Raw genomic sequence first — 27,914 nt, 5'->3', positions numbered from 1 at the left:
AGCTCCTGCTCAAACTGTACAATTGAATTGCAGAGGTTAGAAGTTTGTAGGTCATGATGCAGGTACTCACACCATACGATCCAATACTCTGATGCGACCTGAATGCTCACACTGTGCATCCATAACATGAAGTAGTAATATTAAGTGTTAAAAGAGCGACCCACCACTGAAGGTCCGACGGCTACTGGTGTGTCTTCAGTTTGCTGTTTTAAAAACAAAATCCGTCTCTCAAGTTAAAAACATGTTAAAAGTCAATGAAAATCTCTACAAGGACACCAAGCACCAAGCTCGCGGCACACAGTCTTGAGAAAGTGTACATTTTAACAAAACAAGAAACCACAAACGTGCATGCACACATACACTTAAAACAAAATACACAGACTGCTGAACTTGCACCATGCGAGTAAACAGTGGCCAGTACTGGTTATGGTTGTTAAAATATTGATCGTGGGCCCTCAGAAGAAGAGGAATATCCTGCACAGCTCCCCATGGAAACTGGAGCAAGCCAGCTGGATAGGTACAGGTATTGCAACCAACCAGCACTCGCTGCCTACGTTAAGGGCATTGTGCCCTAAATGTTGGTAGCGAAAAAGCACCCCAGCAGGTAAGCTGTGCACCTGACTTGACCATATCAAGCATATCCACTCTCACTGACATCAGACTGAGCCATGTGAAAAAAAGCACAATGAAGAATGAGGTTTTGATTCAAAGGGTTTACCTGTACATTAGCTGAGCTGTTAAAATGTTATAGCAAATTATAACATCTGTGCTGCAACTATGGTTAGTGTTTTTGTTTTGATTTGGTTTTTGTTGTGTTTTGGGAGAGATGCAGCATCTTGTTTTGTTAGTCTTCATGTCAGAAAGCATAAACCAAGAAGGCAGTATGGGGTGAACACTATGCATGATAGTGTAATTATGTTATGTTTATCTGTCTAATCCACATCTCTTCAGGTATCTGTTTCTGCTTCAGAAACTAGTCCAGTGGGATTTAAAGAAAGACACAAAACATTCCTCTTCATTCTGAAGTCTAAGCTTAAAGCCATGGAACCAAATGAAAATGTAGCAGGAGTTTTGGAGACTGGCATCATAGATAATCCTACTGTGTCCAGAACCAGGGAGCTGTTCTCTTTCTTGGCACTGATTAATGCGTACGTTCCTGAGTTTCACCTCCCGATGCAACAGTGTCAACAAATCCTTAGACCACCTGATCCAATCCATGGAGGACCCCCATTTGAAGAACGAATGAAGCCTTTTATCTCCTTCATTAATAATGTGTTTCAATGGACCAGGAGATAGCACGGGAAGCTGTGGAGAAACTCAATGACTTTGGGTTTAACTGAAGTAAAACTGTGAATAAATTAATGGATTCAGTTTGTGTTGCTCAAACTGAACCATGTGTAATACAATTAATTAAAGATTTGTTAACAAAGAGAAAAATGGGGAAAACAAACAAAAAAAGTTTTCAGGATTGATAACAGACATTTTGGAAAAAGAAAAGCTTCACCGTGCTGTCTCTATATTGAAATCTGCAACATACAAATTCCAAGAAATTCTTGTTTTCCCCCAAACAATTTCTCGTCTATATTACACAAAAACCAAGAATTTAAGACTAGCTGAAAAATGGGTGCGGACAGTGGTTGCAAGAGCTCCAAACAACTCTTACGTGGCCGACACTCTTGGACAAGTTTATAAGAAATGCTTAATTCAAGCCAGTAAGGATAAAGATGACATTTTAAAAAGGGCAAAGGCAAATGGTATCTAACCTACTCCAAACCTGGCATGAGCAGCTTTGAGCCGTCTTTCTTCTGGGGGGTTGTTGCACTCTGTTATGAGTACTACACAAAAAAACAGAGCAGCAGACTCCACCAGCTTTCCAGGCCTGCTTGATTTGCCCAACCACGGTCTTTTCATGTCAAAGGGAAAACGTGCTAGATTTGAGGAGCCTGAAATAACTGTGTCATCTGATGATGGCAAACAGAGGTGGCAGCCAATGATCTTTTGGGCTCTGCAATTACCCTCTGTGTATCCTTCCTGTTCTCAGTTGAGGCTCCTGTGTCCCAAACACCTGGACAGTAGGAGAGCACTCCCTCCACTGAGGACTGGTAACAGGCCACCTGCAGCTTCTGGTTTTATATAAGTCTTATTCCTACCAAGTGCATCAGTTCTTTTTCTTTTGGTTTGATACAAAACTTTTTTTTTCCACAGATTAAAATATTTATTATTATTTAATTTAATTACAATTCCATTTGTGAGTAACATGAACTTATTACACACTGGGAATTATTAAGGTTCAGATATGATATTTGGAATTTTGTCAGAGTTTTCTAATTTTCTCTTGTCATTCTTTTTCTGCTCTTTTCAAATTAGATACCATAAGTAGCAACACTGGTACAACTACAGCCCCACTGACATTTCCTATGCAAGGTATAACATATTATATAACATGTTAATTATTAGCCCCATGTGCATATTGCATATACAACACAATTAATGTAATAATTAATAATGTAGTAATTAATAACTTATTGAGTTTGGTTATTTGCTGTGAGAAGCAACAGCGTTCAATTTGTAAAGCTATGAAAAATCTGCCAATGCTTAATGACAAAGAATAGTCAATGTGTTTAATTCGTAATTAAAGATATTATGTAGAATATGAATAAACTTAAATAAGTCTTATTGTTGTTAAGTTCATCAGTGCATTTCCTTTTGGTTTGATTAAAAAAAATGGAAATCAACAAAAGGAAGGTACAGATCCTGAATAACGTACTTACACTGAACACCATGTCACCAGTGACCCATATATGGTTATGTTTTATTTTATCCACATGTTAAAGAGAGAAATGTTCTGAAACTAGAAGAATTTCATGGCCAGTTTTATCCACCCATCCATTCGCTTCCGCTTATCCTTTTCAGGCTTGCGGGGGGCACTGGAGCCTATCCCAGCTGTCATAGGGCGAGAGGCGGGGTACACCCTGGACAGGTTGCCAGTCTGTCGCAGGGCTAACACACAGGGACAGACAACCATTCGCACTCACATTCCCTCGCACATTCACACCTAGTGGCAATTTGGATTATCCAATTAACCTATCCCCACAAGCTGCATGTCTTTGGACCAGTTTTATGTCTAGATTAATTCAGTGTTTAATCTTCATTTTGAGCAACAGATCTGTTAAGAATGCACAAATATCCTATCTGATATTAACAAGTGATGATTAATCCTTGAGGCCAGGGAGAAGGGACTTTTTACGGTTTTACAACCTATTTTCAGAGAAAAAAACAAATAATCATGTAATATCAGGTCCTGTTTTCTTTAAGACATAAAAACAAGACAGCTAAACAGTATGTAAGTTGTCTGGTCGAAATTAGAAGTTAGACTGTTTGGATTCCAGTGTTTCTCTAACCAGGTTCACACATCTCTTTCTTCCTCTGGCAGACACATGTGTGGAGAACAGCAAATTACTCTAAAAGAGGACCAAAGAGAAGATTTGACCACAGTATAGTGTAAACTCATCACTATACTCATTAATCCCATGCATTGTTTGTGTGGCTTTTCTCAGATCTGACTGAAATCTAAATTCTTCTCACAGTGTGTAATGCAGGTATTGATGATCCTTAGAATAAAAATTAAGTGAAAAATATTATGGAGCTTGTTCTGAGATGTTGCATAATTTTGGCTCAGAAATAAATTTTTGTCATACTGAAATATAATGAACGTGCAGGGTTTTGTGACAGTAGTAATTGCAGTACAGAAGAGAAAAAAAGACTGTTATGATTTTCTACACTGGTGTTCCATTATTCACCACTAGGTGGAGACAGTCACCCGTGTGTGCGTGTGTGTGTGTGCGTGGTCCTTTTCATTTCTATACTGAACAGTCATTTCAAGATTAGTTAGTAAATAACAATTAGCTAATGTTGTTCATGAGACTAAAATCATCTCACTGTGGTAATGTAAATATAATATGGCCAATATTATAGTATCGTCAGATTATTATGATTATTATGATTATATATATATATATATATATATTGTGGAGATTAGAATATTATTTTATTGTTACTATTCATAACCATTATTATTACTATTGCATTACTTATCATTTATCATTACCATTTCATCAGAGCATTTATTGAAGCTGTTGATGTTACATTAAAGTCTGTATTTCAGCTGTTAGCTTAATTACATAATAATCTTTCATTGCAAGTTCAACTGTAATCATGTTATATACATTGCATTTTTGTGCTAATTAAAGAGTTGAAGCTCGGTCAGTTAATTGATGATGGTTTGAAGCTTCGGGCAGCGCGATGTCTGGCCGATCTATTGAGTAATTTAAAAGTGACCCATAGTTAGGCATAGTTAGGAAAGGATTGCATACATGCTTACAATACACCACATATTATATAGAAACAGAATAGAGGCCTGTGTGTGTTCAGCAGCCTGCTGCATTGGAGTTTGCCTGGTAACAGATGACTCAGACGGAGTCAGGAAGTATACTTCTAAAATGTCTTTGTTTGTCGAGTGAGGTCATGCACTGAGGTCAAGACACACATAGGCTGCCTGCACACACATACACAGTACATAGACTTGTTTTGCTCGAAACTGCAGAGTTGTTTTACCTGCGTACGTGACAGTTTAGTTCCACAGATAAGTGAAGTGCAGTAAATGAAATAACAGGAAGCAACAGAGGAAGGAACTGTTCTTTTTTGAATGTGTCCAAGCTTGGGATTACTGGAACTGATGCATTTTATCTATCTGCTTGGACGCACAAGGGGCGTTATATTTCCTGATACCCTGATGTTATAAATACTGCTCGTTTATTGTTCTGGGGAGATGTTTTGCAGAGCTCATCTTCCCCACACGCGTGTGTAAATAAAATCATTGTTTTGACGCACAATGGACCTCCAGTTGTTTGTCTCTCACCTCAATCATGAATCAGGACAATATATATATATATATATATATATATATATTTCAGCGTTAACTTGGTTGGCTTTACAACCAAGTTAACGCTGAAAGTACAAACATCACTAATGTCACACAACTTTGCCGAAATGTGACCAACAGCAATTGTTTAATGTTCTTCGTTATTAAACATTCACACATAAGTAAGTGACGTCATATTCAGTACTTACTTTTGACAGTTCACTCTTCGGCCGCTCCCTTCTGCCGTATTTTGCGGCAAAATTATCCACACCCACTGCCGCGCTATGAATTGTGGGATATATGGGACCACGAAGCGTGCACCGGACCACGCTTGATATTTTGAGTAATCGACGGTGCATTTGGAGTATGCATTTGAAGTACACTTTGAATTGGGACAGCCGTCGTCGCGTAGCAGTGACGTAATCACACTTAAAATGCGCACTTCAAGCGTGCAAACCCTGAATTGGGACACAGCCCAAGTGTGGTTATACATCAGTCTCTACTATAAAGTGGTTTCAAGAACTCAGCTTGACTTTGCACACTGAAGAGTAACGACACGGGGGAAAAAAGCAGAATAACAATAAAAACACTTTTGACAATCAAGTAATCTTAATAGTCACTTGCAATAAATCTAAATATTAAACTTTTGCATGTGCAAATAAGGACTTGCATGTAAATAAAACTATTATCTTAAGCTTGATCATCCTCTTGCTGAAAGTTAAAACAGAAGATTAAGTTCAATTAAACATGTACCTCTAGTTTAAGAAGGGTTCATAAACTCACTTTGGTCTTTAATTGTTTATACACACTAGAGGGAAATGACAAGATGAAAGAAAGGCAGAATAACAACACACTAGAAACACTATAGAGATTCTCGCAATCTTCAAATTTGCGTTTGCAAATAAGGACTTACATGTAAATAAGTGCATTTTCTTGGGCTTTATCATTCTTTATCAGGTAACCACTAAACCTTTAGCTTAGTGGTTACCTGACAATGCACTTGCCAACAACATCACCTCACCAGAGCATGCAAATCCATCTCGCTGTGATGGATTTCCATACGGTGTGAATGTTTTGGCACGTCGCACCACAGATGTTACAGGGAAGCCACAGGGTACACAACACATCAGATCAGGTACTTTCTAAACTTTGATTATAAATTAAAATTTTACATGTACAAATATTTAATTATTTCTATTAGTTGCTTTACTGGTAGTAATAGTTGTTTTTAGTTTTAATGTTTTACGTTAATTGTTGGCTTTCAAAATTGGAACGTATTCTCGTAAGGTTTTTAGAAAATAAACCCACAATAATTATAATATTACTCAGAAGTACAAATACTTCAATACTGTCGACTTTTCAGGTACCTGTACTTTACTTGAGTATTTATTTTTCTGACAACTTTTTGCCTTTACTCCCTACACTTTTAAACAAGTATAGGTATTTTTTTACTTCGTGTATTTTTAAAATCAACTTGTAACTTTAGGTTCGTTTATAACGTTTATATTTGGGACTCAAAGTGGGCCGGAAAGAGTGCAGGTATCTGTAAATTCAGAATCTAGCCCGCCCTACAGAAGAGGAGGGCGCATATAGGGAGCCACCTTGTTTTATTAAGTGTCAGGTCATTTCATTTCATTTGTTTGCTACATGGATCATTTTAGTTCAGCTGGGTGTCTTTCCTTTGGTTATATTTCTTTAAGAGTTCAAAATGTGTTAATTACATAAATAAATGTATTTTTCTCTGTAGCACTTCATGGATTTCATAAGCAACACACTTTAGTTGTTCACACAAAGCATAAAGGTAAAAAAAACAATATATACAGTGTTATCTTCATTTTAGATGTCAAAAAGTATTTGCGGCTCCCAGTGTTTTCTTTTGCGTGGAAACCGGGTCCAAATGGCTCTTTGGGTGTTAAAGGTTGCAGACCCCTGACATAGTAGATATTCCTGCAAAACAAACTCGGCTATACTATCTATGTGTTACTCAAATACTGCATGAAACTACTCGGTAGTTTGTACGGGTGGAAAGAGCTTAGCTTGTTGTACTGTGGTGAATTTATTGTAACAGTGACTTATGTACGTAAATTATTATGGACAAATTATTACGGAATTCCACTTTTATACCAGCTGTATACTGTCTTTCTATACAGTATACTGTTAGAGTAATGGAAAGCCAAGATATCTATGAAACTTCTCCTGAATTCAGTTGTGTAAATCTACCAAGAGCAACCAGTCGCTGATCACAACATGTAAACAACGGAAATTTACTGAAGCTGGCTTCATTGTTTTTATGGTGCTTTTGTAAACCATTTGATTATCAAATAATAAATTACCACGTATTTTTGTGAATTTATTCATAGTTATATTTTTAAGTAAATATAGTAAGTGCAATGCACGACACAACAATTATCTGCCTGGTAGGCTTTGAGACTAAACAAATAAGGATATTTTTCCATTCAAATAAATTCTTGCATTTGACTTCAGCCATTTTCAAATTCTTTCTGTGAATTGCAGGAATGTTCTTTGGGCTTTTGACTCCAGAGACCACGATGTCACATTCAACAGGTAACTGAGTACACTTACACCCCCTATGGCCTTTAAGACTAGGTCTTTCAAAAATATAAAGTGTTGATGACTCAACTGAATATCATATGGCAGCAGACACTCAAGTTTAATGAAACCAAGCAGGGCAAATTAAGAATGACTAATTGCTGGAAAAAATAGCAGTAGAGTAGCAAGGCTCCAATAATTGCAGGTAGTGACCCAATTCGGTACAGCCCAAGTTTGTTATTTGTTTTATTAATCAAAATTTCAGTTTAGCAACATACAATGGCAACTCTAGAGCACTCAGTAGCTACTCAAGTCCCTCGAACACACTATTACAAATCATTATAATGTTCTATAAATAATCAATAAATATATGAGTTTTTAGTGAAAGTATCTATGCAAGTGTGTGTAAATGTTTTCCTAAAGAGGGGAGTGCTAACTAAAGTGCAAAAGCACCCAGAATGCATCCACTATAGTTAAAAAACAAGTTACTCTAGATAAGCAACGAAACACTTCTTTGTTTCCAGAAGAAAAAGGCAACTTGGCTTAGACTGATGCACCTGCAAACTGATCCAGATAAAATCCCAGTCATACAGGACACACTTGGATTCTGGAATGCCTGGAACTGTACAAGAGCTTTAGGACACTGAGAGACTTCACCGGGAATTCCATGTGAATGTGGAAAACAACATTAGAGGCCATCAAGGCAAGAAAAGTCCTTGGATGGTTTCATCCTAAATCCATCACCCTGAGACTATGCTCAGCAGAAGGAAGGAGGCCTAGGATTAGTGAGTGTCAGAACACTATCCAGGATGAAATATCATGGCCACAACTGACTGCATGCTTAATGAATACCTTGGAAGCAGTAAAAAAGAAGAGGAGCAAGTAGAAGAACCATCATGGAATCCTAAAAATGGTGCTTAGAATTAGCTCTGAGCACAAGATAGATGGATGCTTTTGTCTATCACACCAGGCAAGCGCTTGTGTGCAGGCAGTGCAGAGATGTCGTTGAGATAATCCAGTATAACATAACAGCTGAGTGCAAGATAGATTAATTTAGACTATGGCTCCACAGTATAGATTGTCGTAAATCATTTAGAACGGTGCCGTATCAGTGCCAGACCATTTTATTAAATCATAGGGTGTACTTGGTTTGTCAAAGGACTTAAAGACTTAAATCCAAGTTATGTATGCATTAGTGTTGTCAGCATTAATCTCATTAAAATTACATTAATGGTAAATCTCCGTTAATGGGTTAGTGCAGATTGCCCCGTGCGTGGGGCTGCACAGTGTCAATGCGTTAGCACCTTTAGCTCATTAGCGTGTTAGCGAGTGAACCGCTAATGCATATATCTATTATACTGAGCATTGAGTATATACATTTTAAAGGCATTTTTATAGAAATGGACTTTTGTTGCATTACAGGTGGTCTAAGCATTGTGTATGTAAACTTTATATAGCAGGTTTAAGAATCCTAATGACTTTTGAATGTATAATTGAATGTACAATTACCCTCAGCCAAATAGTAACATTTAGATAGTAGTAACACTTTCTTAATGTCTTACATTCCACTTAGACTTACCTGATGACTGTCAGTGGTTCTTTAAATCTCCTATGATGCACTTTTAACCAAATACATTTCAGTTTCTCCAAAACTGCTTTGCATATTGTACAAGTAAATGGACCTTCAGATCTACAGTAGGTGCATAGATAAACTACATCAGATACAGTGAAATATATCAGGCACTAGTTTAACTCTATGTATGATTTTTTATATAATTTAGTAAAACCAATCTGTATGCCTTTATTTCAAAATGTCAGTTGGTATATTGAAAAAAGTGCTTGTGCATTTCTTGTTTCTAGACTAATTTGTCTACATATACAAAATCGTGTATGAAGAAGAAATTTAGTGAAAACAAAATTTTTTGTAAATTCATCCAAGAATAAATGAATCAATTGCAGTTCGTATATTTAAATGACTTGTCAAAAAAAGCATCTTGGGAAACAAACAAGCAGGCATGAGTGGACGACAGAATTGACATGATAGTTTGCATTCAGGCAGATAATAAAGATAATACCAAAGCCTTAATACCATAACTATAGAAAAAATTATATACTATTTTTCTTTTATGGAAATGTTAAAGTTGTCCAATTAATTGGCGTCATTAATGTCAACGGAGAGTTATAGGTGTGTCATTCGGATAAAAGTTTACCTATTTTGCTTTTAAAATAATTTAGCCAGCTTCTACTGCTTCTGTAACTTTATAGTACACCTTATTATACATGACCAAAACATATGACATATTTGTGCATTCAGTTGATGACAGCAAGTTATTATTCTGCATGTTTTGGGCTGCAGGAAGTTTCCTAATGCTTTTGATGACTACCACCAGGATGGCACTGGTTTCAACAGGGTCCAGTAAAACAGGTAAATAAGCACACATGATCATAGTTTGTTTTTGGTGTTTTTGTTTGCTTTTTATTTTGTTGTCATTGCATTTTGCATTTTTCAATCATTGATACAGTTAATATTTTAGTATACATGTATTTCAGGTCAGTGAGCATTCAGTGTTTTTGTGGGCAGTCTGGCCTTTGTCTTCTGAACTCTCATTTTCCCAGCAGAAAACTTTGTCCCACTGAATTTTGTTTTCTTTTTTTAATCATTCTCTGTTAAACAGTAGAGATGGTTCTTTGGGACAATCTCAGTAGATCAGCAGCTTCTGAAATACATGGCATTAACAACCAAGCAAAAAAAGTTACATAAATCCCCCTTTTCTTCTTTCTGATGTTCAGGTTGAACTTCAGCTGGTCATTTTGACCATTTCTGCATGTCTAAATGCATTGAGATACAGACACAGGATTGGCTGATTAGATTAAAAAAAAAAAAGATTTTTGTTTGTTTAATGTCCTGGACAGCAGTTACTACTATTGCTTCACGTCAAGAGGTTTTTGGATTTGAATCCCCGTGGCACTTGGGGCCTCTGTTAGATGAAAATTTATGTACATGTTTGACCTTGTGCGTACTGTTTTTGGGTACTCTGGATTTCTCCCACAATCCACAGACATACATAGTGTTTTAGCTGGTGATTCAAAATTGGCCAACTTAAGCATGAATGGTTAGGTGTGTCTCTATGATGGAGTGGCAACCTGTCCAGGGTGGTGTAACCTGTACTTCCCTCAGGGGAAGTAGAAGTAAACTCTGCCACTTTAACATCGCTGTAGTGCAGGTGCACGTCATTTCGCGCCAGTTTGCTGCATAGTCATGTTCTAAAGCGGAAGATGTCGGACTCGGCGGAAGCGAGTGGCTGTTTTATGAAATGGACATATTCCCATCTCTTCACTTTTCTGAAGCAAGCAGACAAGAATCTTACAGTAATATGTAAGCTATGTCCTGGGGAGAAAAAACTGTCGGCTGCTGTTAATAGCACGAGTAATCTACTGAAGCGCCTGACACAAGAGCATAGACAAACACTGCTGAGTGATTCTTACAATACAATACAACTTTGTGGAAGAACTTGACTTAAGCGGTCAAAGAAGTGCAGGAGACTGATGCTGTCCAGTGTAGCAAGTGATTTATTCACCATTTTGTGACCCAAACAATATTTACAAAGAAACAAATAAGAAACTCAACTCTATAATTAACTCAGTTCAAATAAACATAACTGAACTTAAATCAACGGAAATTAAGGTCAAACTGCACACAGCTACACTGACCTGAACCTTTCTCTTGAAACACCTGAGTTCTTCTGCTTAAATAGTCCACTTAATCAAACAATTTCTCCTCTGAACTATTCCATTCAGTAGGTAGGTAAGATGAACATGATTATATTCAAACCTCTACTACTCCTCTTTACTGGCAACATGAACTCTGTGGTGTAATCAATACATATTACAACACTAAATCTATTTCTTCATAAACCCTCTAAAATCAACTTTATTAAATTATAAGAGTTCTTCCCCTTCTGCACTTGGTCTCTTCCTGTGACCCCAGATGAACCCAGAAGGTATAAAGCAGGAAGTAAACTACGTTTCCTCCTTTTGTTTCTGGAAGGCAGGTAGGTAAGGTAAGTTCTAAACAATACAAATTAACCGTTGAAATAAAGAACATGTTAACTTAACAAACTTGTAGGAATTGATTTAAACCAAGATGTTATATTATATAATCTGTAAAAGTGCAAAACATAAACAAACCCAGGATAGTAGATGTTTGCCTATTGCAGATTACATGTGAAATATGGTTAAATCAAGGCAAGAATGTTAACTAAGAATATAGACAAATGGTCTTCTCACCCACTTTGTCACAAACTTTATTTGTATAGCATGTTTAAAAGACCAGCAGTACACCAAAGTGCTTTACAATAAAAACAGGAAAATTAAGACAATAAATAAAAGACTATTAACAAAGACTTCTCAAGATTCTTGTCCCTAATAAGCACCCTCTGTCATTATTAGTGATCATAATTATTATTTTCATGTTTATTATCACTTATTTTGTGTACTCACGTTTTTTTGTTAATGACTTTGAGCTGAATCCCAGGATGGATAATTAACTTCTGGTCAACCTGAAAAAATAATGTTAACATTGATTTTAATGATAACCACAAAGCTTCTACAACTACTTTAAATTAATAAAAGTGTATCACAAACTCATAGACACAATGATCACCTGCAGGTCAGAGAAAGTCAGTCACCTGATGTCTGTGATACTAACTTTAACACATTTAAATTAAATGTTATTAACTTGACTTTGTTTAATTCAACAGTGTCAGGGCTGCAGCAGATGTAATCAGTACAGTTGTGTTACAAAAAGCATCAGAATAGTTTAAACTTGATGAAAAACTAACTGTGAAGAAAAGAGGAGTACATAACTCAGCCTGGTTTTCATCCAGGCTGACCCTCTGGTCATCTGCAAAACCTTTATTAGAAACTTTAAAAAAAGGCATTTGCTTTTACATGGTCATCTATTATACATTGCTGTTTCCACTTTAGGGCCTGACACAGCACCTGATGATGCATCTGAACCTTCAGCTGAATCTTTTACTGTTCAGTGAAGCCTCATCAGAATTGGTCTCAGTGGTCTCACCATGAAATAACATTTGGAAAACATCTGACTTCTTAGTTGTTATTTATCCACATTGTTTTTACTTTATTTGCTAGATTTCCATTTATGTTTACATGTTTCAGTAGATCACTGCAACTGTTTCCCATTTTCTTAGCAAAATATTAAGAAATGAGGGATGGCTCATGACCTGTGCACAGTACTGTACTTAAAGAGTAAAATATTTAATATCAGAAGAAAAACAACTCTCACCTTTTGACTTTGTGCAGCAATATAACAAGAACAGGAGGAACAGGAGGAACATGAAAACGAACATTAGTCTAAAGATCATCAGAACAACAAATGAAGAGCTTTCAGGATCGAGCACATCTGTTGTAAAAAAAAAAAAAAAAGAAAGAAAGAAACATTAACTGCTATCAACTTGAAACACCTCAGAAAGTTAGTGTCAGTTTTGCAAAGAATAAAAATAAGCTGATATTTCCTCCCTTTGTACTTACACTGTACTTACACTGTGCCTATAAACACTAAAAAAAGCAGCTTTAAAAATGCTTCTGTTCACAAGGACGATGGCATTTTACAGTAATATAATGCAGTGGATAAGGAGCGGGACTAGAACTAGATTCTGAATGTAACATAAAGATTGGCCTGTGTGATGTCAAACTGAAGTATTTCACTCAGGTGTGTTGAAGACTGTAGAGAACTTTTCATTCTCCCTTCACACTCCCACTCAGTGTCTTCTCCAGAATCTCACATCTGATTATTATCTTGACTAGTCTGTATATTTGAGGCCAAATGTGTTGCAATATCTCAAAAACTGTGAATCACTGATCCAGGCATAAAACTACATTTTGTCTTTCTATGACACTCACTGATAAAAAGCTCACCATTTTCATCAATGATGAGTGGATCACTGTACTCTGTGTAGTAGACTGGGTGTCCTCTTCCTCCTCTGCACCTGTAGAGTCCTTCCTGTGAGACACTGATTTGTCCATCTGAAGGGAACTGCATCTGCATCTGAACAGCATCTTCTGTGGTCAGAGGTTCTGATGAGTTCACATCTCTGTACCAGTAGTATTTCCATCCAGATGATGATGAGTTCACTGAGCAGCTAAGGGTTACACTGCCCCCTACTGGAATGTCTCTCACATCAATAGTTATTTGGGCCTTTGGGTGATCTGCTGTTGAGTTTAAACAAAGACAGAAAGAAAATAGATATTACACCACACACAGGCCAGGATTACACTACCCTGATGTTATGTGCCTTCATTTTGCATTTTTCTTCTGGTCTTCCTCCTCCAATTACCAAATTGTAACAGTGTGAATATATGCAAGATAGTGCAATGGCCCAAACTGTGTTAACACTGATGTCATTCCCTCTCACACACTTATTCCTCTAATATAGCTGTAATGCATTTTACATAGTTTCATTTTGATGCTTCTTCTCATTTACAGACTGCAACAGTTTACTTTGGCTAGACAACTTCGTCCTGCATCATGAGAAGAAATCAACACTTGCCTCCTTTCCTGTAAGAGGAAAAGAAAATCCTGCTCATCTCGCTGTAACTTCCTGCAAATCACATTACACTTTTTTTTTTTACCTTACAACATTTACACTAGACACACAAACACACACGCTCGTTCAACTATCTTAGTGAGGACCTTCATTGACATGTTTGCCCTAACCCCTTACCCTAACCATAACCATTAAAAATGAATGCCTAACCTTAACCTTAGCCTAAACCTAACCATAACCTACTTGTAACCCTGACACTAAAACCACATTTTCAGCCTTCAGGTGTGCGTCCTCACAAATGACTGTTGGTCCTCACAAGTATAGTAGAATGCAGATTTCGGTCCTCACAATGATAGCTAGACAGGAACACACACACACTTGTTTTCATATCTTAGTGAGGACATCTAATTGAAAAATTGAAGGCCTAATCCTGAACCTTAGCCTAAGCCTAACCATAACCTAATTGTAACCCTGACACTAAAACCACATTTTGAGTCTTAGAAATACCTTCAAACTTGCAGGGACGAGCATTTTGTCCCCACAATGGACTCTTGGTCCCCACAAATATGGTAGCATACCAACTTTTTGTCCTTACAAAGATGTCTAAACATGTATACACACACATGCACACACACAAACCAAATCTGCCTCCCTACCTACAAGAACCATTTTTATCATTATTTATATCATTATGGTCGTCAGGTTATGGAGCAGCAGGTCAGCATTGCTGTCCCTATACCAGCTGAAAGTTCAGGAGACAAAGTGGTGACAAACTGCCAACAATGAGCTACTATCAGCTGCAGCTCTTTGTCACAATGTAACAATGTAACATCCTTTGTAGACCATTGAATTCATCCTGTGCTGACCATGATGACATTTGTCAAATGGAGATCACACAACAAACATGACTTACTTGATACTGACAATGTGAAGGCTTCACTCCACTCTGTTGAAGAATATGAGTCATCTCTGCGTCGACTCTTACACATGTAGTCTCCACTGCTGAACTGAGAAACTCTGAATGTCACATCATTATTGTGTGTCCACACTTTGAGTGTCCTGGGTCCTCTCCATTCATACTCCCACTCAGTGGTTTCACCTCCTTCCTGCACCTCACATGTCAGAGTGATCGTCTCACCTCTGAATATCTGAGGCCAGTTGGGTTGTTGTTTTACAACAACTTTATTGGAAACTGTTTACACATATTAACAGTTAAGATAAAAAAAATAGAAAAATGAAATCAACAGAGGAACCTTGACATCATTTGATAATCATGAGTGAATGTATATTTCAAACTAAATGACTGAACTCACAGGTTATCTCAATGGTGACATCATCACTTATATCAGTGTAGTAAACTGGGTTTCCTCTTGTTCCTCTGCAGCTGTAGATTCCTCCTTCAGATACTCTGATATCTCTGTTTTGTTGATCTCTGATTTTAACTTCAGAGGTTGTTTGGGTTCGTCTGAGCCACTCATATTTCCATCCATCAGAGCTCTGCACAGAGCAGGTCAGTGTAACACTGCCCCCTACTGGTATGATTGTTGTTCCTGCTGTCAGTGTGGCCCTGGGTTTATCTGCTGTTATGAAAATTAAAGAAAAACAGATCCATACATTTTTTTTTTAAAAAGCAGGTGTTAATGTCATAAAACCTGCTACTTGCAGGAAAACCTTCAAAATTCTTCTTCATCATATTTTCTGCTCTTTCATTTTTTGCTGTCTTTCTCAACATGGTAACAGAGGCAGGGTGTATATCTCTAAATAAACAGAATATAACTGTTTTTCCATTGTCCTGCCTGACGAAGTGGACATAAAGGGCCGGATTGGTTATAATGTAAGCACAATAACACAGAGTTATAAAGATACTTGAAAAACAACCACTTTTTGGCACAACACTGGGATTTGCACATTATTTTGTCACTATTTATCACTGTAAATAAACTCACTGTCTTTATTTGGAAGAGTTTGGGTCTGCTCATTACCTCAGATGTGACAACATTTAAATGTACAGGATCATAAATTTATGCTGTTGGTCACCTAATACAGTTATAGAGACAGTATTACTGTTCTTTGTATAACTGTTGCTCGTCCTGTGACCAGAGCACTGATATTCACCACTGTGACCTGTAATTGTACATTTTAATCTGTGGTTTTTGTAATCACTGTAGCTGATAAATTCTTGACCATCCTTCTTGATTATATATTTCCAGTCAGTGTCTTTTCCTTCATTCATGTCACATTTGAAGACAATGAACTCTCCAATGAAAAAACTGGACCAGTTGGGTTCAATCGTTAGCACAGCATCTAAAATCCAACACAACCAAGTTAACAATCTGAAACATTGAAACATTTTATTTAGTCAAGAAGAAACAACATGTTCATAAAAAATATAACTGTGTTGCAAAAATGAGCAAAACCAGAAAGTGCTTAAAACTGATGCAGTAGGTTGAGATGAATCTTTACTAAATGAATAAAAAGAAGTCAATGAAATAAAGTGAAAACTGTTCAGTCACCTTGAGCGTGTCCAGTGCAGAGGAGCGTACAGAGCACTACAATAAAGACAGAAACTTCAGACATTAACAAGCTAAACCAGCTCCACTCTGATCTGATTCAGTGCACTAAAATCTAATCCAGTCTACAAACAAACATGTTGGTAACAAACATGAGAGTCCTCTGATCGCATGACCTGAAATGGTACAAATGACTGATGCTCTGTTCTTCTTACTAAAACATGTTTATGGATTAGTATGAATCAAACAATAGAAGTCAGTGATGTACTCACAGAATAGGCCCAGCTCACAGAGCAAAGTGGCTCCCATCCTCACATCCAGCAGTGACACGTCTGAAAACTTCTACAACTTTCTGTAAAGAGAGAGAGTGAAGCAGCAGCACAGCAGATACCACAGAGCTGTGAAGACCACAAACACTTTTTATAAGTTTTTGCTTCCTTCCTTTTACACAGACAAAGCAACAAGATCTGACCACAACATACTGTCACATGTTTATTGTCTCCTGCTGCTGCAGAGACACGTTTGGCAGATTTTTTATGAGGCGATCACAAGTTAAAGTTAAATGTGAAGTCCTTTATTTTACACCCAGAAACACAACAAGAACAGAGCTCTGGCTGCACCTTCACATAACATAACATACTCCCTCTTGCCTCAAAAACATTTTGGTTCTACAAGTTAACTGTTTATTTCATAATTACTTTGTATAGTATGAATGATCATACGGGAGGTTTTTATCAGTAGGAAAAAGTGTAAAACCTGTGAAAATATAAATAAAAGTCCAAAATTTCTACTTTTTTCTACTTGCTTGTTTGTGGTGAGCAGCAGATCAAATTGAGTAAGAATTATAAATGGCTTCATGCCACATTCAGGCCAGTGACTCATTTATGCACTCAGACACGAGCAATACCTCTGTGCTACATGCACACATTTCTGCATCTCTGCCATTCAAAGACACTTTGTACATAGTTTATTTTATGTAATATTCAATACTGAACTGTACATTTAGTCTTTTTCAAGAAGAAATGTTTTATTCAGTGTTTTCATAAAAGCCTTGTTTTTATGCATTCACTGCTAATAGGGAGGACGCATGAGGTTTAAAGCCTGGAAAAGTTTGAAACCTTTTATTCTCCACAATGGAAAATGGCTAAAAAATAAAAATGCATATCACATTATCCATCTCCTAATTTTATAAATCTTGCATTCAGCTTTGCAGTCTCCAACATCAGTGAAATGTAGTCAGATGCTGCTCATTTTATGTGTTCACTTGTTACTTTTTCTGACACGCTTGCATTTAAATGCGGCTCCCCGTCTCTCTGCATACCTGGCCTGTACCACCGTCTTCAGAACGTCTGCCCTTCTTTCACATAATGGTGTGATCTCAGTCTTTGCATGTGATTGGCCGATTGTGTGCCCATAAAAATGAAGTTCCACCTCTTCCTGCATGTATTCTCTGCAGGACTGAAGACTCAGCTCCCACACACCGACGGGCCAGACACATGAAGCCACTGTGGATGACTGTATTTTTTTTGGGATAGACTAGAACATCTTACCATAGTTATGGGAAAGGTTTTATCATGGCTGAGATTCTACCTGTCTGGGTGATCTCAGACTGTTAGTTTTAAAAATGATCTCTCTCAGACCTGTGCTGTGAGGCATGGGGGAATAAATACAACAGAAAAACACGGGATAAGAAGGTTCAACATTCAGAAAGTTATTTTATTGTAGACAGAACACATGCCTCTATAAACACAGATTAGGAGAGATGGCTACCGTATAACAATATGGTGACCAAATGAAAACATGAGAGTCACTACCAAAGTAAGGGAGCAGTCTGGTTGCAGCTATAAATATGTTTGTTTTTTTTCTACTGACTGAAAGAAGCAGAAAAAAAAATTCTTCACACAATTGTTTTTTAAGAATTGAAAGTCTTTTCAAAATAAAGCACTTAGATGCCATGTCCAAAGCACTGTAATGCAAAGTTTTCAAAGCTTGAAAGTGATTTACATCTATTATTACCACTTTGATTTTGAGTTCATATTATTACAATATTTAATGTTATGTTGCATAGGTTCTTCTTCCCACCCACAGTTACAATATTATGATCAAAAACCTTAGGGCGAAAATGAGGACAAGATCTACTGTTTTAATTACACTCTTAAAGTAAGTAAAAGTTTAATTTACTTAATAACTTAGGTTAGAATATACATCAGCTGTTATGAACTACACAAGTATAGGGTAAATAAATTTGCTGGGGAAAGCAACAATCTTTAAATAATCTGTTTCCATCCATCAGCTCTACAAACCACTATAACCACTAATGTTGCAGTAAAACGACATTGGCACTTCTGCACTCAGCATCCTGTAAAGAGAGGAAAAAAACTTTTCACTGATTGTTTGTTTGTTCTTTTACTAAATTAATTTGCACAAAATGATTGGTATGTTTCAAATTAAGGTTAGCATGATATATGCTCCCTGTAGGGAGGCCTCTCGTACCCGCGTTCTCAGTGGTGTTCAACTGAGGTTGAAATACACGTTTATATTTAAGTTGGACATCAGTCACCCCTTGATCTCTCAGGATTGTTTCCAACTAAAAGAAAAATACGATCAAAGAAAATAATTGTTTGACATACTCTCCAGATTTAGCACACAGCTTCATACCTGTCTGTGTAACATTAAGATAACTATAATAATTAAACCATTTTTAAATCATCAGTTGGACTTTGAGGAGATACTTAAGTGTTGAATTTAAATATTTTTATTTAGTTTCTATTACTTTCAAAAACAAACAGACCATAATGTATTATGTATAAAAATAGAATTGACAGTCTTGCTAGACAGCAAGATCATGAGTTCATGATGTCATAAATAACAAAGTGCTTCAGATGTGCTTCACTGAAAATATTATTCTTATTACATTTTTGACTCTACTCAAAACTTTTTGCATACTGGTATTATTTTTTTCTGTAGGTAGTTTTTGGTTGATGTTCTGTTTACTGTAATTTTATGAACTCTTGCAGTATAACCAGTTTCCCCTGGTGGACCCTTGAAGCTATGTTTGTACCTTCTGTAGGAATAGACTGGAAGTAGTAGAGTCAGTGAGATCCACATCAGACTGCACCTTCATCTTTATGACCATCTTCTTTAGCTTGAGACCTGCAGAATACAAACACAGAAATATAATCTCAGCCATTATTAAGACAGTCTTGATGCATGCTCTTAAATCCAGGAAAGGAAGAAGAAAGCTGTTGTGTTGATTGCGATCCTTATTATGAATATTATTATTTTTCTATCCGAGTTTTGACATCACACTTTTTCCAAGAAATGACTTATTACTTTTGTATTTCAGGAACTTACCGCCTTCACAGATAAATGTTGCTTTCTGGTTACAGTCAGCTGGTACCCAGCGTCCCTGCTGTGATCCTTCCACAGAAACACAGTTTCCACTATAACTTCCGCCTCTTTTCCAGTACCTGAAGGAGGTCTTTGTTCCATCTGACCAGTACCAGGAATCTTTAAACAGACCGAACCACACTACGTTTGTAACTGCAGCAATTGCTAAATTTTCCTGTGCTGTATGCACACATGCCAGATCAGTGTGCTTCTGCCTGCACAGATCTTGACTGTTCGGCCAGGTTTGTCCCTGTGTGTAAACCACATACTTCTTGCTGCCATCCTGCTGAACTAAAAAAATACAAGGAGAGAGGAATAAAAGGAAGTTAGACATCTTTTTTCTTCCAAGAAAAGTAGAAATCAGGTAAGATTTTTAGAGCCAGATTTACATTTAGGAGGGCCATAGTGTGGCTAGTGACAAAAAACTAATATAAGAAAAATGCCTTAAACCATTGTAATTGTGTATTGATTCATATGTGCACACATTTAAAAGAATCACACCTGGGCTATCATTTTGTGTGCTACCCAGCTAATGATTTTTCTTTCTTTGTTTTAGATATAAGAAATATAAATTCATATTTATCTTCACCATTAAATAATTCATATCAAAATCCTGAAGGTTTTATTTCAACTTAATCACTGTATGTAATTGCATCAGTTTACATTTGTTTTAAAGATCACTGTGTCATTTACTCACTTTCATAACACACATAAGCCATGGCTAATCCACATGGCGCGTCATTCCAGAGGCCGTTATCATACATCTCTCCACATGCCTCAACCCCTCCAGAGTTGCTTGGTTCACCAGGGCTCCACTGGGTGAAGCTCTCTATACCGCTGCCATCAGACCAAAGCCACCTGTTGGTCTGTCCATTGTAAAGTCCAATCCATGACGATGTCACGTTACTGCCCAGTGTGTTGATCAGCTGGTTTTCATCATCCATGTTATTTATGGTTGCTAAGTCGGTGTACTTTAATCTGCAGAAGCTCTGAGCCTCATACCAGGTCAGGGATTTATTGATGAAGTGATACTGCTGAAGCACTTAAAAAAAACAGCAGATTAGCCTTTCTTTCTTCAATTAAAAACACACAAACTGCATCACCAAAGAGTATTAACTTTCTCATGCATAAATACACATCGGATTACTCAAGTTAAACCTACCAACCAAAAATATATTTTGTTTCCCATCTCATAACTGTTTTATTCTAAAGTACATTTTTTTTCATTGAGTTTGTTCCAATGAATTATCTGTCTTGTGAAATCAAGAAACATGAAATAAGGAATTTAAGAAACAAGCTGGTTTTAAGAGATGAAAAACGTCTGCAACTTTAAAATATTAATTGGTTGGCAAATCTGATAAACACGTCAAGGTCTCAGGAATATTCAGTCAGAAACAGATCTGCAATAAATGCTGGCCAAGAATTCAGTTCAGATATGGCTCGAAACCCAACCGTGTCCTCTTGGCTTGAAAAACAAAAACAAAAAAAACCCCTGGAAATTATTAGATTAAGCTGATCTTACTACTTTTGTCTACTTTTAGTTTTCCCTTTAAGTATGACAATGTATTAATGCACTGTCATTACAATCACCAAAAAATCTCCTCAATTTTTGTAAAATCCAGCTGGGTTTATCATTGCTCAAAAAAATATAAAAATGTATTTGAAAAAACTAACAGACGGACTCTCCTCTCCAGCACCCTGGCATAGACTTTCCCAGAGAGGCTGAGGAGTGTGATTCCCCTGTAGTTGGAACACACCCTCCTGTCCCCTTTCTTAAAGCAAACCACGACTATTATGACAAGTTACTCTATATATGTTACAAATTATGTCCCCTACATAAAAACATACTTGAGAATAACTACAATTTTTTTGTTATTCAATAAATGTTTGTTGTTTAAAACTATTTTGGAGCCATGGGAGAGGCCATGTTTTTTCACACACAACGTATTCTGGGACGATGACATGTATTGGTTGTCGGCTGTATAGGTGCTCTCATTCAGCTAACCTGTTTTGTTTTTTATAGTGTAGCAACCGCATTAATTAACTTGCCTATTAGTGACCTGGTTACGACTTGGTAGACCCGCACTATCCGGTATTTGAGTCTGACGTTATTAGCCATGCCTGGGCCTAAACTCAGCTGCAAAAGTCAAATGATCCCTGCAGCATTGCTGACAGTTCTAAAACTGTCTAAAATTGTTAATTTGTAATAAACTGGTCAGTGTGGCTGCTCTGCCAGGTGTAACAATTAAGTTTGATTGTTAATTAAGTGTAACATCCAGGCATCCATGAAAACGGAATTTATGACATTTAACGGAGTTAGAAGTTAGCAGGGAGTTAGCTCGCTAGCTTCAATCTAAATATAATATACCATGTTCTGACTGAGAGATTTATTAAACAAATTAAAATGTACAGCTCTGCTATCACTTCCAACATAAATGATGGCAGGAAAGTAAAACGCAGCGACGTTTGTAGGGTTACTGAAGTTGGGCAAGCTGGTATATAATGATGTGCTACGTGATCGCTAGGGCGACAAGCTATGTTAGCATAACATAAACAGCAAAGCTGGAGGACGAACACTAACGAACGGAGGAATTTTTCCACTCGATAAAAGTTAATGTGAGGGTCCCCACGTTAGGGGCAAATGCAATCGCATGGCAGGATGCTGTAAACGGAAGAAACGTCAGTCAGGAGAACCACCGAGATAATCCATCCACAATACAAGGTTAGTCATTAACATAGTGCTGCATGGGCTGGGCTGTATCGTAAGGGTTTAAAAACTGAGCTTTAAAATGATTAGCAGTAATAAAAACCGTGAGAAGCCGACAGTGATCACTGACTGTTTTTAGGGGCTTGTTGAGATTAAATCGAACAAGATACAAAGCATTAAAATATGTTAAAAACACAACACTCTTATTAAATGAGAATACTTAGGGCCCAGAAACAGGATTCATCACGTTATCACTTAAAGACTGGATACTGGTCATGGAGGCTAACAAGGGCTGCCCAAAGAACATCTGGATTAAGACATACGGCTTCAAAAAGCTTTGGTGCTTTACAACAAACCTTCTCAGTCGCCGTTGCCATTGGCAAGCAGTAGCCGCATAGACACCAGTAATTTTCCCTCACTCTCTCGTCCTTGTGTGACGGATTGTTTTCGTCTTCATCTAAACTAAGTGCGGTTGACTATTTTCATTCTCTCTCTCGGGTTGCTCTGGTTCAAACTGGAAAGGTTACCGAGAGTGCATTGAGAAGTAAATAACAATGGCGGCCTACTGGTAAATCGGTTTTATGTCAAATGTGTGTAAAAGGAAAACATTTGGCGTATTTTAATACCAGATATGTGTTATTGAAAGCACAGTACATATTTTAGCGCAAGAATGTCTTAATAGCTGGGCTTCCCTTTAAAGATGTGAACCACCAACCCGGTCTGCCAATCAAGGGGTACTGCCCCTGATTTCCACGCAACACTGTAGAGGAGTGTCAACCAAGACAGCCCTACAACATCCAGAGCATTAAGGAACTTGGGGCGGAACTCATCCACCCCAGGGGCTCTGCAACCAAGAAGTTGCTTAACTACTTCAGTGACCTCGCCCCCAGAGATTGGTGGGTCATCCCCTCCATCCCCAGACTCTGCTTCCTCCACGGAAGATGTGTCAGTGGGATTAAGGAGGACCTTGAAGTATTCCTTTCAGCGCCCGAAAATTTTCTCAGTCAAAGTCAGCAGCACTACACCTGCAAAATACACAGTGCAGGTAGAGCACCGCTTTCCCCTCCTGAGTCGTCGGACTGTTTGCCAGAATCTCTTTGAGGCAGTACAAAAGTCTTTCTCCACAGCCTCTCCAAACTCCTCCCACACCCGAGTTTTTGCTTTAGCCACTGCCAGCGCCACATTCCACTTGGCCTGTCGGTACCTATCAGCTACCTCCGGAGTCCCACAGGCTAACCAAGCCCGATAGGACTCTTTCTTCAGCTTGGTGGCTCCCCTCACCTCTGGTGTCCACCATTTGCTGGTACCGGAGCCCAAGCCATGCGTTGAATTGAGCCCAACTATATCTAACCAGTACCTCTCAAACTCACGCACTAACTCAGGCTCCTTCCGCACCAGAGAGGTGACATTCCATGTCCCAATTGCCAGTCTTGGTAGCCGGGGATCGGTCCGCCAGGACCTCCACTCCTGGCCACCGCCCGGCTCAAAATGCCCCTACAGTGCCTCCTGTGGGTGATGGGCCCAGCCAGGCCCCATGGACTAAGGCCTGGCCACCAGAAGCTCATCCTCGGGCACCCTCCACGGGCCTGTCTCCAGGGTGGGGCCCCGGTAACCCTATCCCAGGCGTTGTGAACTGTTCCATCAATGGTCTTGTCATAGGGGACTTCTGAATCGCTCTTTGTCTGGTCCCTCACCCAGGACCAATTTACCATAGGAGACCCTACCGGTGGGGCAAAGGCCCCCAGACAACATGTCCCCTGGGATCCCGGGGAAATACAAACCTCTCCACCAAAATAAGATAGCGATTCATGGAGTTAGTTAGTCGAACCTCGGATACAGGAGGAACAATGCAGGTTTTGTCCTGGTCGTGGAACACTGGATCAGCTCTTCATCCTCTCAAGGATACCTGAGGGTGCATGGGAGTTTGCCCAACCAGTCTAAATGTGTTTTGTGGACTTGGTGAAGACATTCGACCGTGTCCCTCGGGGGATGCTGTGGCGGGTGCTCCGGGAGTAATGGGTGTCTGGCCTATTGCTACGGGCCATTCAGTCCTTACACAACCGTTGCAAGAGCTTGGTCCGCATCGCCGGCAACAGGCCAGACTCGTTCCTGGTGGGTGCTCCGCGAGTGCCCACTCCGGGTCAGGGACGAGTTCCTGTCCCAAGTGGAGGAGTTTAAGTACCTCTGGGTCTTGTTCACAAGTGACGGGAGAAGGGGTGGGAGATCGACAGACAGATTGGTGCTGTGGCCGCAGTGATGCGGACACTGTACCAGTCTGTTGTGGTGAAGACAGGGCTGAGTGTAAAGATGAAACTCTCAATTTACCAGTCGATCTACGTCCCTACCCTCACCTATGGTCACAAGCTGTGAGTAGTGACCAAAAGAACAAGAAGTGGAAATGGGTTTCCTCCAAAGGGTGGCTTGCAACTCCTTTAGAGATAGGGTAAGAAGTTCGACCTTTCAGGAGGGGCCCAGAGTAGAGCCGCTGCTTCTTCACATCGAAAGGAGCCAGTTGAGGTGGTTCGGGCATTTGACAAGGATGCCTCCTAGGCGCCTCCTTGATGAGGTGTTCCGGGCATGTCCCACAGGGAGGAGGCCCCGGGGCAGACCCAGGACACGCTGGAGAGATTATATCTCTCGGCTTGCCTGGGAACGCCTGGGTGTTCCCCCGGACAAGCTGGAGGAGGTGGTTGGGGAGAGGGAGATCTGGGCTTCTGTGCTTGGGCTGCTGCCCCCACAACCCGGCCCCGGACAAGTAGAAGAAAATCGATGGCTGGCTGGCTGGCTGGATGGATGGATGAAAAAAACTAAACAAAACACTGACTGAGCTACTGCAGTGCATGCTTGTTTACCTTTTATGTTGGACCCTGCTGAAAGCAGTGCAGTTCTGGTGGTGGTCATCAAATGCATTATGAAAATTCCTGCAAACCAAAGAAGAATGACTAGCACTCATCTACTGAATATTGCCATATTCAGTTGATGATATATCCAAACTGAATGTATAAATATATCATCTTTTTTGTTATTTTCTATGAAGTTACAGAAAGAGTAAAAAGAGTAACAATTGTTTTACACATGTATGATAATTAATTAATTTAAAACTGAACACATATCTTGACATATAGTCTTTGAATCACCTAACTAAATTCCTAAGTAATTCATTATTCAATGATGCAGTAGGTAGTAAACATTAGGGGTGGGGGAAAAAATCGATACTGTGTAGTATCGTGATATTTTGTTTGCTAATAATGTATCGATACAGGGACAGCAGAAATCGATATTTTGTTACAAAAAAGGTTTTTGTGCTTTGACTTCAGAGCATGTTGATCCTTTTTCTGAGCAAGAATCCTGACATTGCGTCACTGTCCAAATGTGTTTAACTTTTTTTTGGCAGCAATAAACATGAAAGTTTACTTATTTTAATTTAAGACATGTTTTATTTTAATTAAGTTTAAAACTTTTTTATTTAATGTAAAATTATATTTTGTTTTAATTTACTTTCAAATTCTTCAGTTGCTGAAGGGGCTGCATAGTTTTCATAAATTGCATAGTTCAGAATAGCTATAATTGTACCAGATGGTTGCGTTCAGTTAAGTTGGACTCGACTGTAATACAAACCGTTCAGTTTGTCAACAATAAAACTGAAATGAGAGAAAGACTGAGTGTGAGACTTTGATATTAGATAAAATGAATATTGATAAAGTTTACCTTTATGTACAGAATCTGAATATTGCAAAATATTTTTAAAAATTGCAATAATATCGTATCGTGCGTTAAGTATTGTGATAATATCGTATCATGTATGGGATGTATGGTGATTCCCACCTCTAGTAAACATGAATAATAAAAATAATTGTTCATATCTAATGTATTGTAAAATGGAAAGTTACAAAAATCCTAACTTTGACATAATAATTTACCATTCATTTTTTTCTTCTTCTTTCTTCCCCATTTGTACAGGACGGCTAAATCTTTCTATAACGATTACACACAATAACTCTCCTTTGATGTCGATAACACCAATTAACTGAGCAAGCTTAACATTTCCTATAAATTGTTTTATACAGTTTTTTTATTTAGGCTTGCAAAAACCTTGGTGTTAGATTTGTTATAAATGCAGAGAATCATATCACATTTGGTCTCTTGACATGTCTTTTTAATGGGGGGTGTTTAGAGTTCTCTAAATACCGTTTTCAAATCTTGGCTCGTGTGATTTGGCATTTATCAATAGTTGGTCCACGACCCTGTCAGGGACACTTCCAATAGAGCTTAAAATCTGGGACACTCCACCAATTCTTCTCAGAATGGAAGAAGCTTCTCAGATGATAGATGAAACATCGTCAAGAAACTTAAAGAAGTCCAGACTCTTTCCAAACTCCTTAGATTGCACTGTACTCTGCCATAACACAGTTAAACTCTATTATTCTTGTGGAGTTTCAATGACACTGTGGGAATCGTATGTAAAATGATGCAAATGAGTCACTGGATGAAAAGATCTCTCTGACTGTGACAGAAATTGCTTCTTAAAACTCTGAAAAGATGCTTCTAAGTTTGCAAAATTTCAGTGTTTATAGACCAAGCTCACTGTTTGTTTCAAAAGTTTGGTAGCGTATTGTATCACCAAGCTAAACTCTACCATTGTTATTGAGTTTCTATGATACTGTGGACTTGCATGTAAAGCAATACAAATGAGCCACTGAATATAAAAATCTCTGTAACCAGATGTCAGCCATGCAAGAAATGACCTGTTCCAACCCTGAAAAGATGTTTCTAGGTTTTGCAACATGTTTATAGACTCATATCATTGTTAGTTTCAAAAAGCTTTCAGTCTTAATATTTTCACTAGTGATATTTGATGCAGTTTTTCAGCTTCTTTACCACAAAAACGTTTTTTTATTCTCAGTTAAATAACACAAAACATTTTTTTTTTCATTTCTGAAATCTTGTGTTTTTTCCCTCTTTAATGAGTTTATAAGACTAAATTTGCAACAAAATTTTTAAAAAGTTTGCTTTGATTTATTTCATAGTTAACTCTTTTTTATTTTCATCATTACTTCACAAAAAATGTTTTTACTGTTTGGATTTACCTGCACAAATGGGAGTTTTATGACCCATGGTTCAGAAGAAGTAGTCTAGGGGAAAAAAGCAAAACAGCAACTTAATACTCAGTTTTCTCAACTACAGCATACAACACCACATACACCATTTGAATATTTTGCAACCAGTACAGCAACAAGTACCAACAAGCAAAGAAAGTTAACGGTTGA

General features: G+C 38.1%; 3 protein-coding genes across 3 annotated transcripts in view; 1 reads left to right on the top strand and 2 right to left on the bottom strand.

The window, feature by feature from the left end:
- The first annotated feature begins 7,437 nt into the window (after nt 1–7,437).
- The window catches only part of LOC148104118 (macrophage mannose receptor 1-like), a 126,430-nt gene continuing 105,953 nt past the window's right edge, over nt 7,438–27,914 (top strand). The window contains exons 1-2 of the mRNA XM_087839272.1: nt 7,438–7,486; nt 9,828–9,896. Of these exons, the coding sequence (XP_087695398.1) occupies nt 7,438–7,486; nt 9,828–9,896 (118 nt within the window). The remainder of the gene's footprint in view (nt 7,487–9,827; nt 9,897–27,914) is intronic.
- On the bottom strand, nt 12,026–16,874 carry LOC148104125 (Fc receptor-like protein 5). The gene is made up of 8 exons (XM_087830538.1): nt 16,823–16,874; nt 16,554–16,589; nt 16,078–16,344; nt 15,354–15,620; nt 14,954–15,232; nt 13,412–13,705; nt 12,780–12,896; nt 12,026–12,030 (listed from the first exon to the last, which is right to left on the bottom strand). Exons 1-8 carry the CDS (start codon nt 16,857–16,859, stop codon nt 12,026–12,028), a joined length of 1,302 nt encoding a protein of 433 aa, XP_087686664.1. The 5' UTR covers nt 16,860–16,874.
- On the bottom strand, nt 18,934–27,762 carry LOC148104124 (macrophage mannose receptor 1-like). The gene is made up of 6 exons (XM_087839271.1): nt 27,735–27,762; nt 25,500–25,568; nt 20,638–20,982; nt 19,905–20,231; nt 19,612–19,703; nt 18,934–19,137 (listed from the first exon to the last, which is right to left on the bottom strand). The coding sequence occupies exons 1-6, from the start codon at nt 27,760–27,762 to the stop codon at nt 18,934–18,936; spliced, it is 1,065 nt and encodes a 354-aa protein (XP_087695397.1).

The sequence above is a fragment of the Neolamprologus brichardi genome, chromosome 3, assembly GCF_056152115.1.
Source record: "Neolamprologus brichardi isolate AB-2024 chromosome 3, ASM5615211v1, whole genome shotgun sequence".
Taxonomy (NCBI): Eukaryota; Metazoa; Chordata; class Actinopteri; order Cichliformes; family Cichlidae; genus Neolamprologus; species Neolamprologus brichardi.
The sequence above is the reverse complement of the archived record's forward strand: the minus strand, read 5'-3'. Positions and strand labels throughout refer to the sequence as shown.

Excerpts from the sequence above, each read along its gene's own strand:
- LOC148104124 (XM_087839271.1), bottom strand. The coding sequence starts at position 27,762 with ATGGGTCATAAAACTCCCATTTGTGCAG. Across the intron at positions 20,983-25,499 it reads AGCAGGGTCCAACATAAAAG|TGCTTCAGCAGTATCACTTC; the intron begins GTAAACAAGCAT and ends GTTTTTTTTAAG. Across the intron at positions 20,232-20,637 it reads GGCTTATGTGTGTTATGAAA|TTCAGCAGGATGGCAGCAAG; the intron begins GTGAGTAAATGA and ends GTATTTTTTTAG.
- LOC148104125 (XM_087830538.1), bottom strand. The coding sequence starts at position 16,859 with ATGGGAGCCACTTTGCTCTGTGAGCTGGGCCTATTCT. Across the intron at positions 16,590-16,822 it reads CTGTGAGCTGGGCCTATTCT|TGCTCTGTACGCTCCTCTGC; the intron begins GTGAGTACATCA and ends TCTTTATTGTAG. Across the intron at positions 12,897-13,411 it reads ACTCATCATTGATGAAAATG|ATGTGCTCGATCCTGAAAGC; the intron begins GTGAGCTTTTTA and ends TTTTTACAACAG.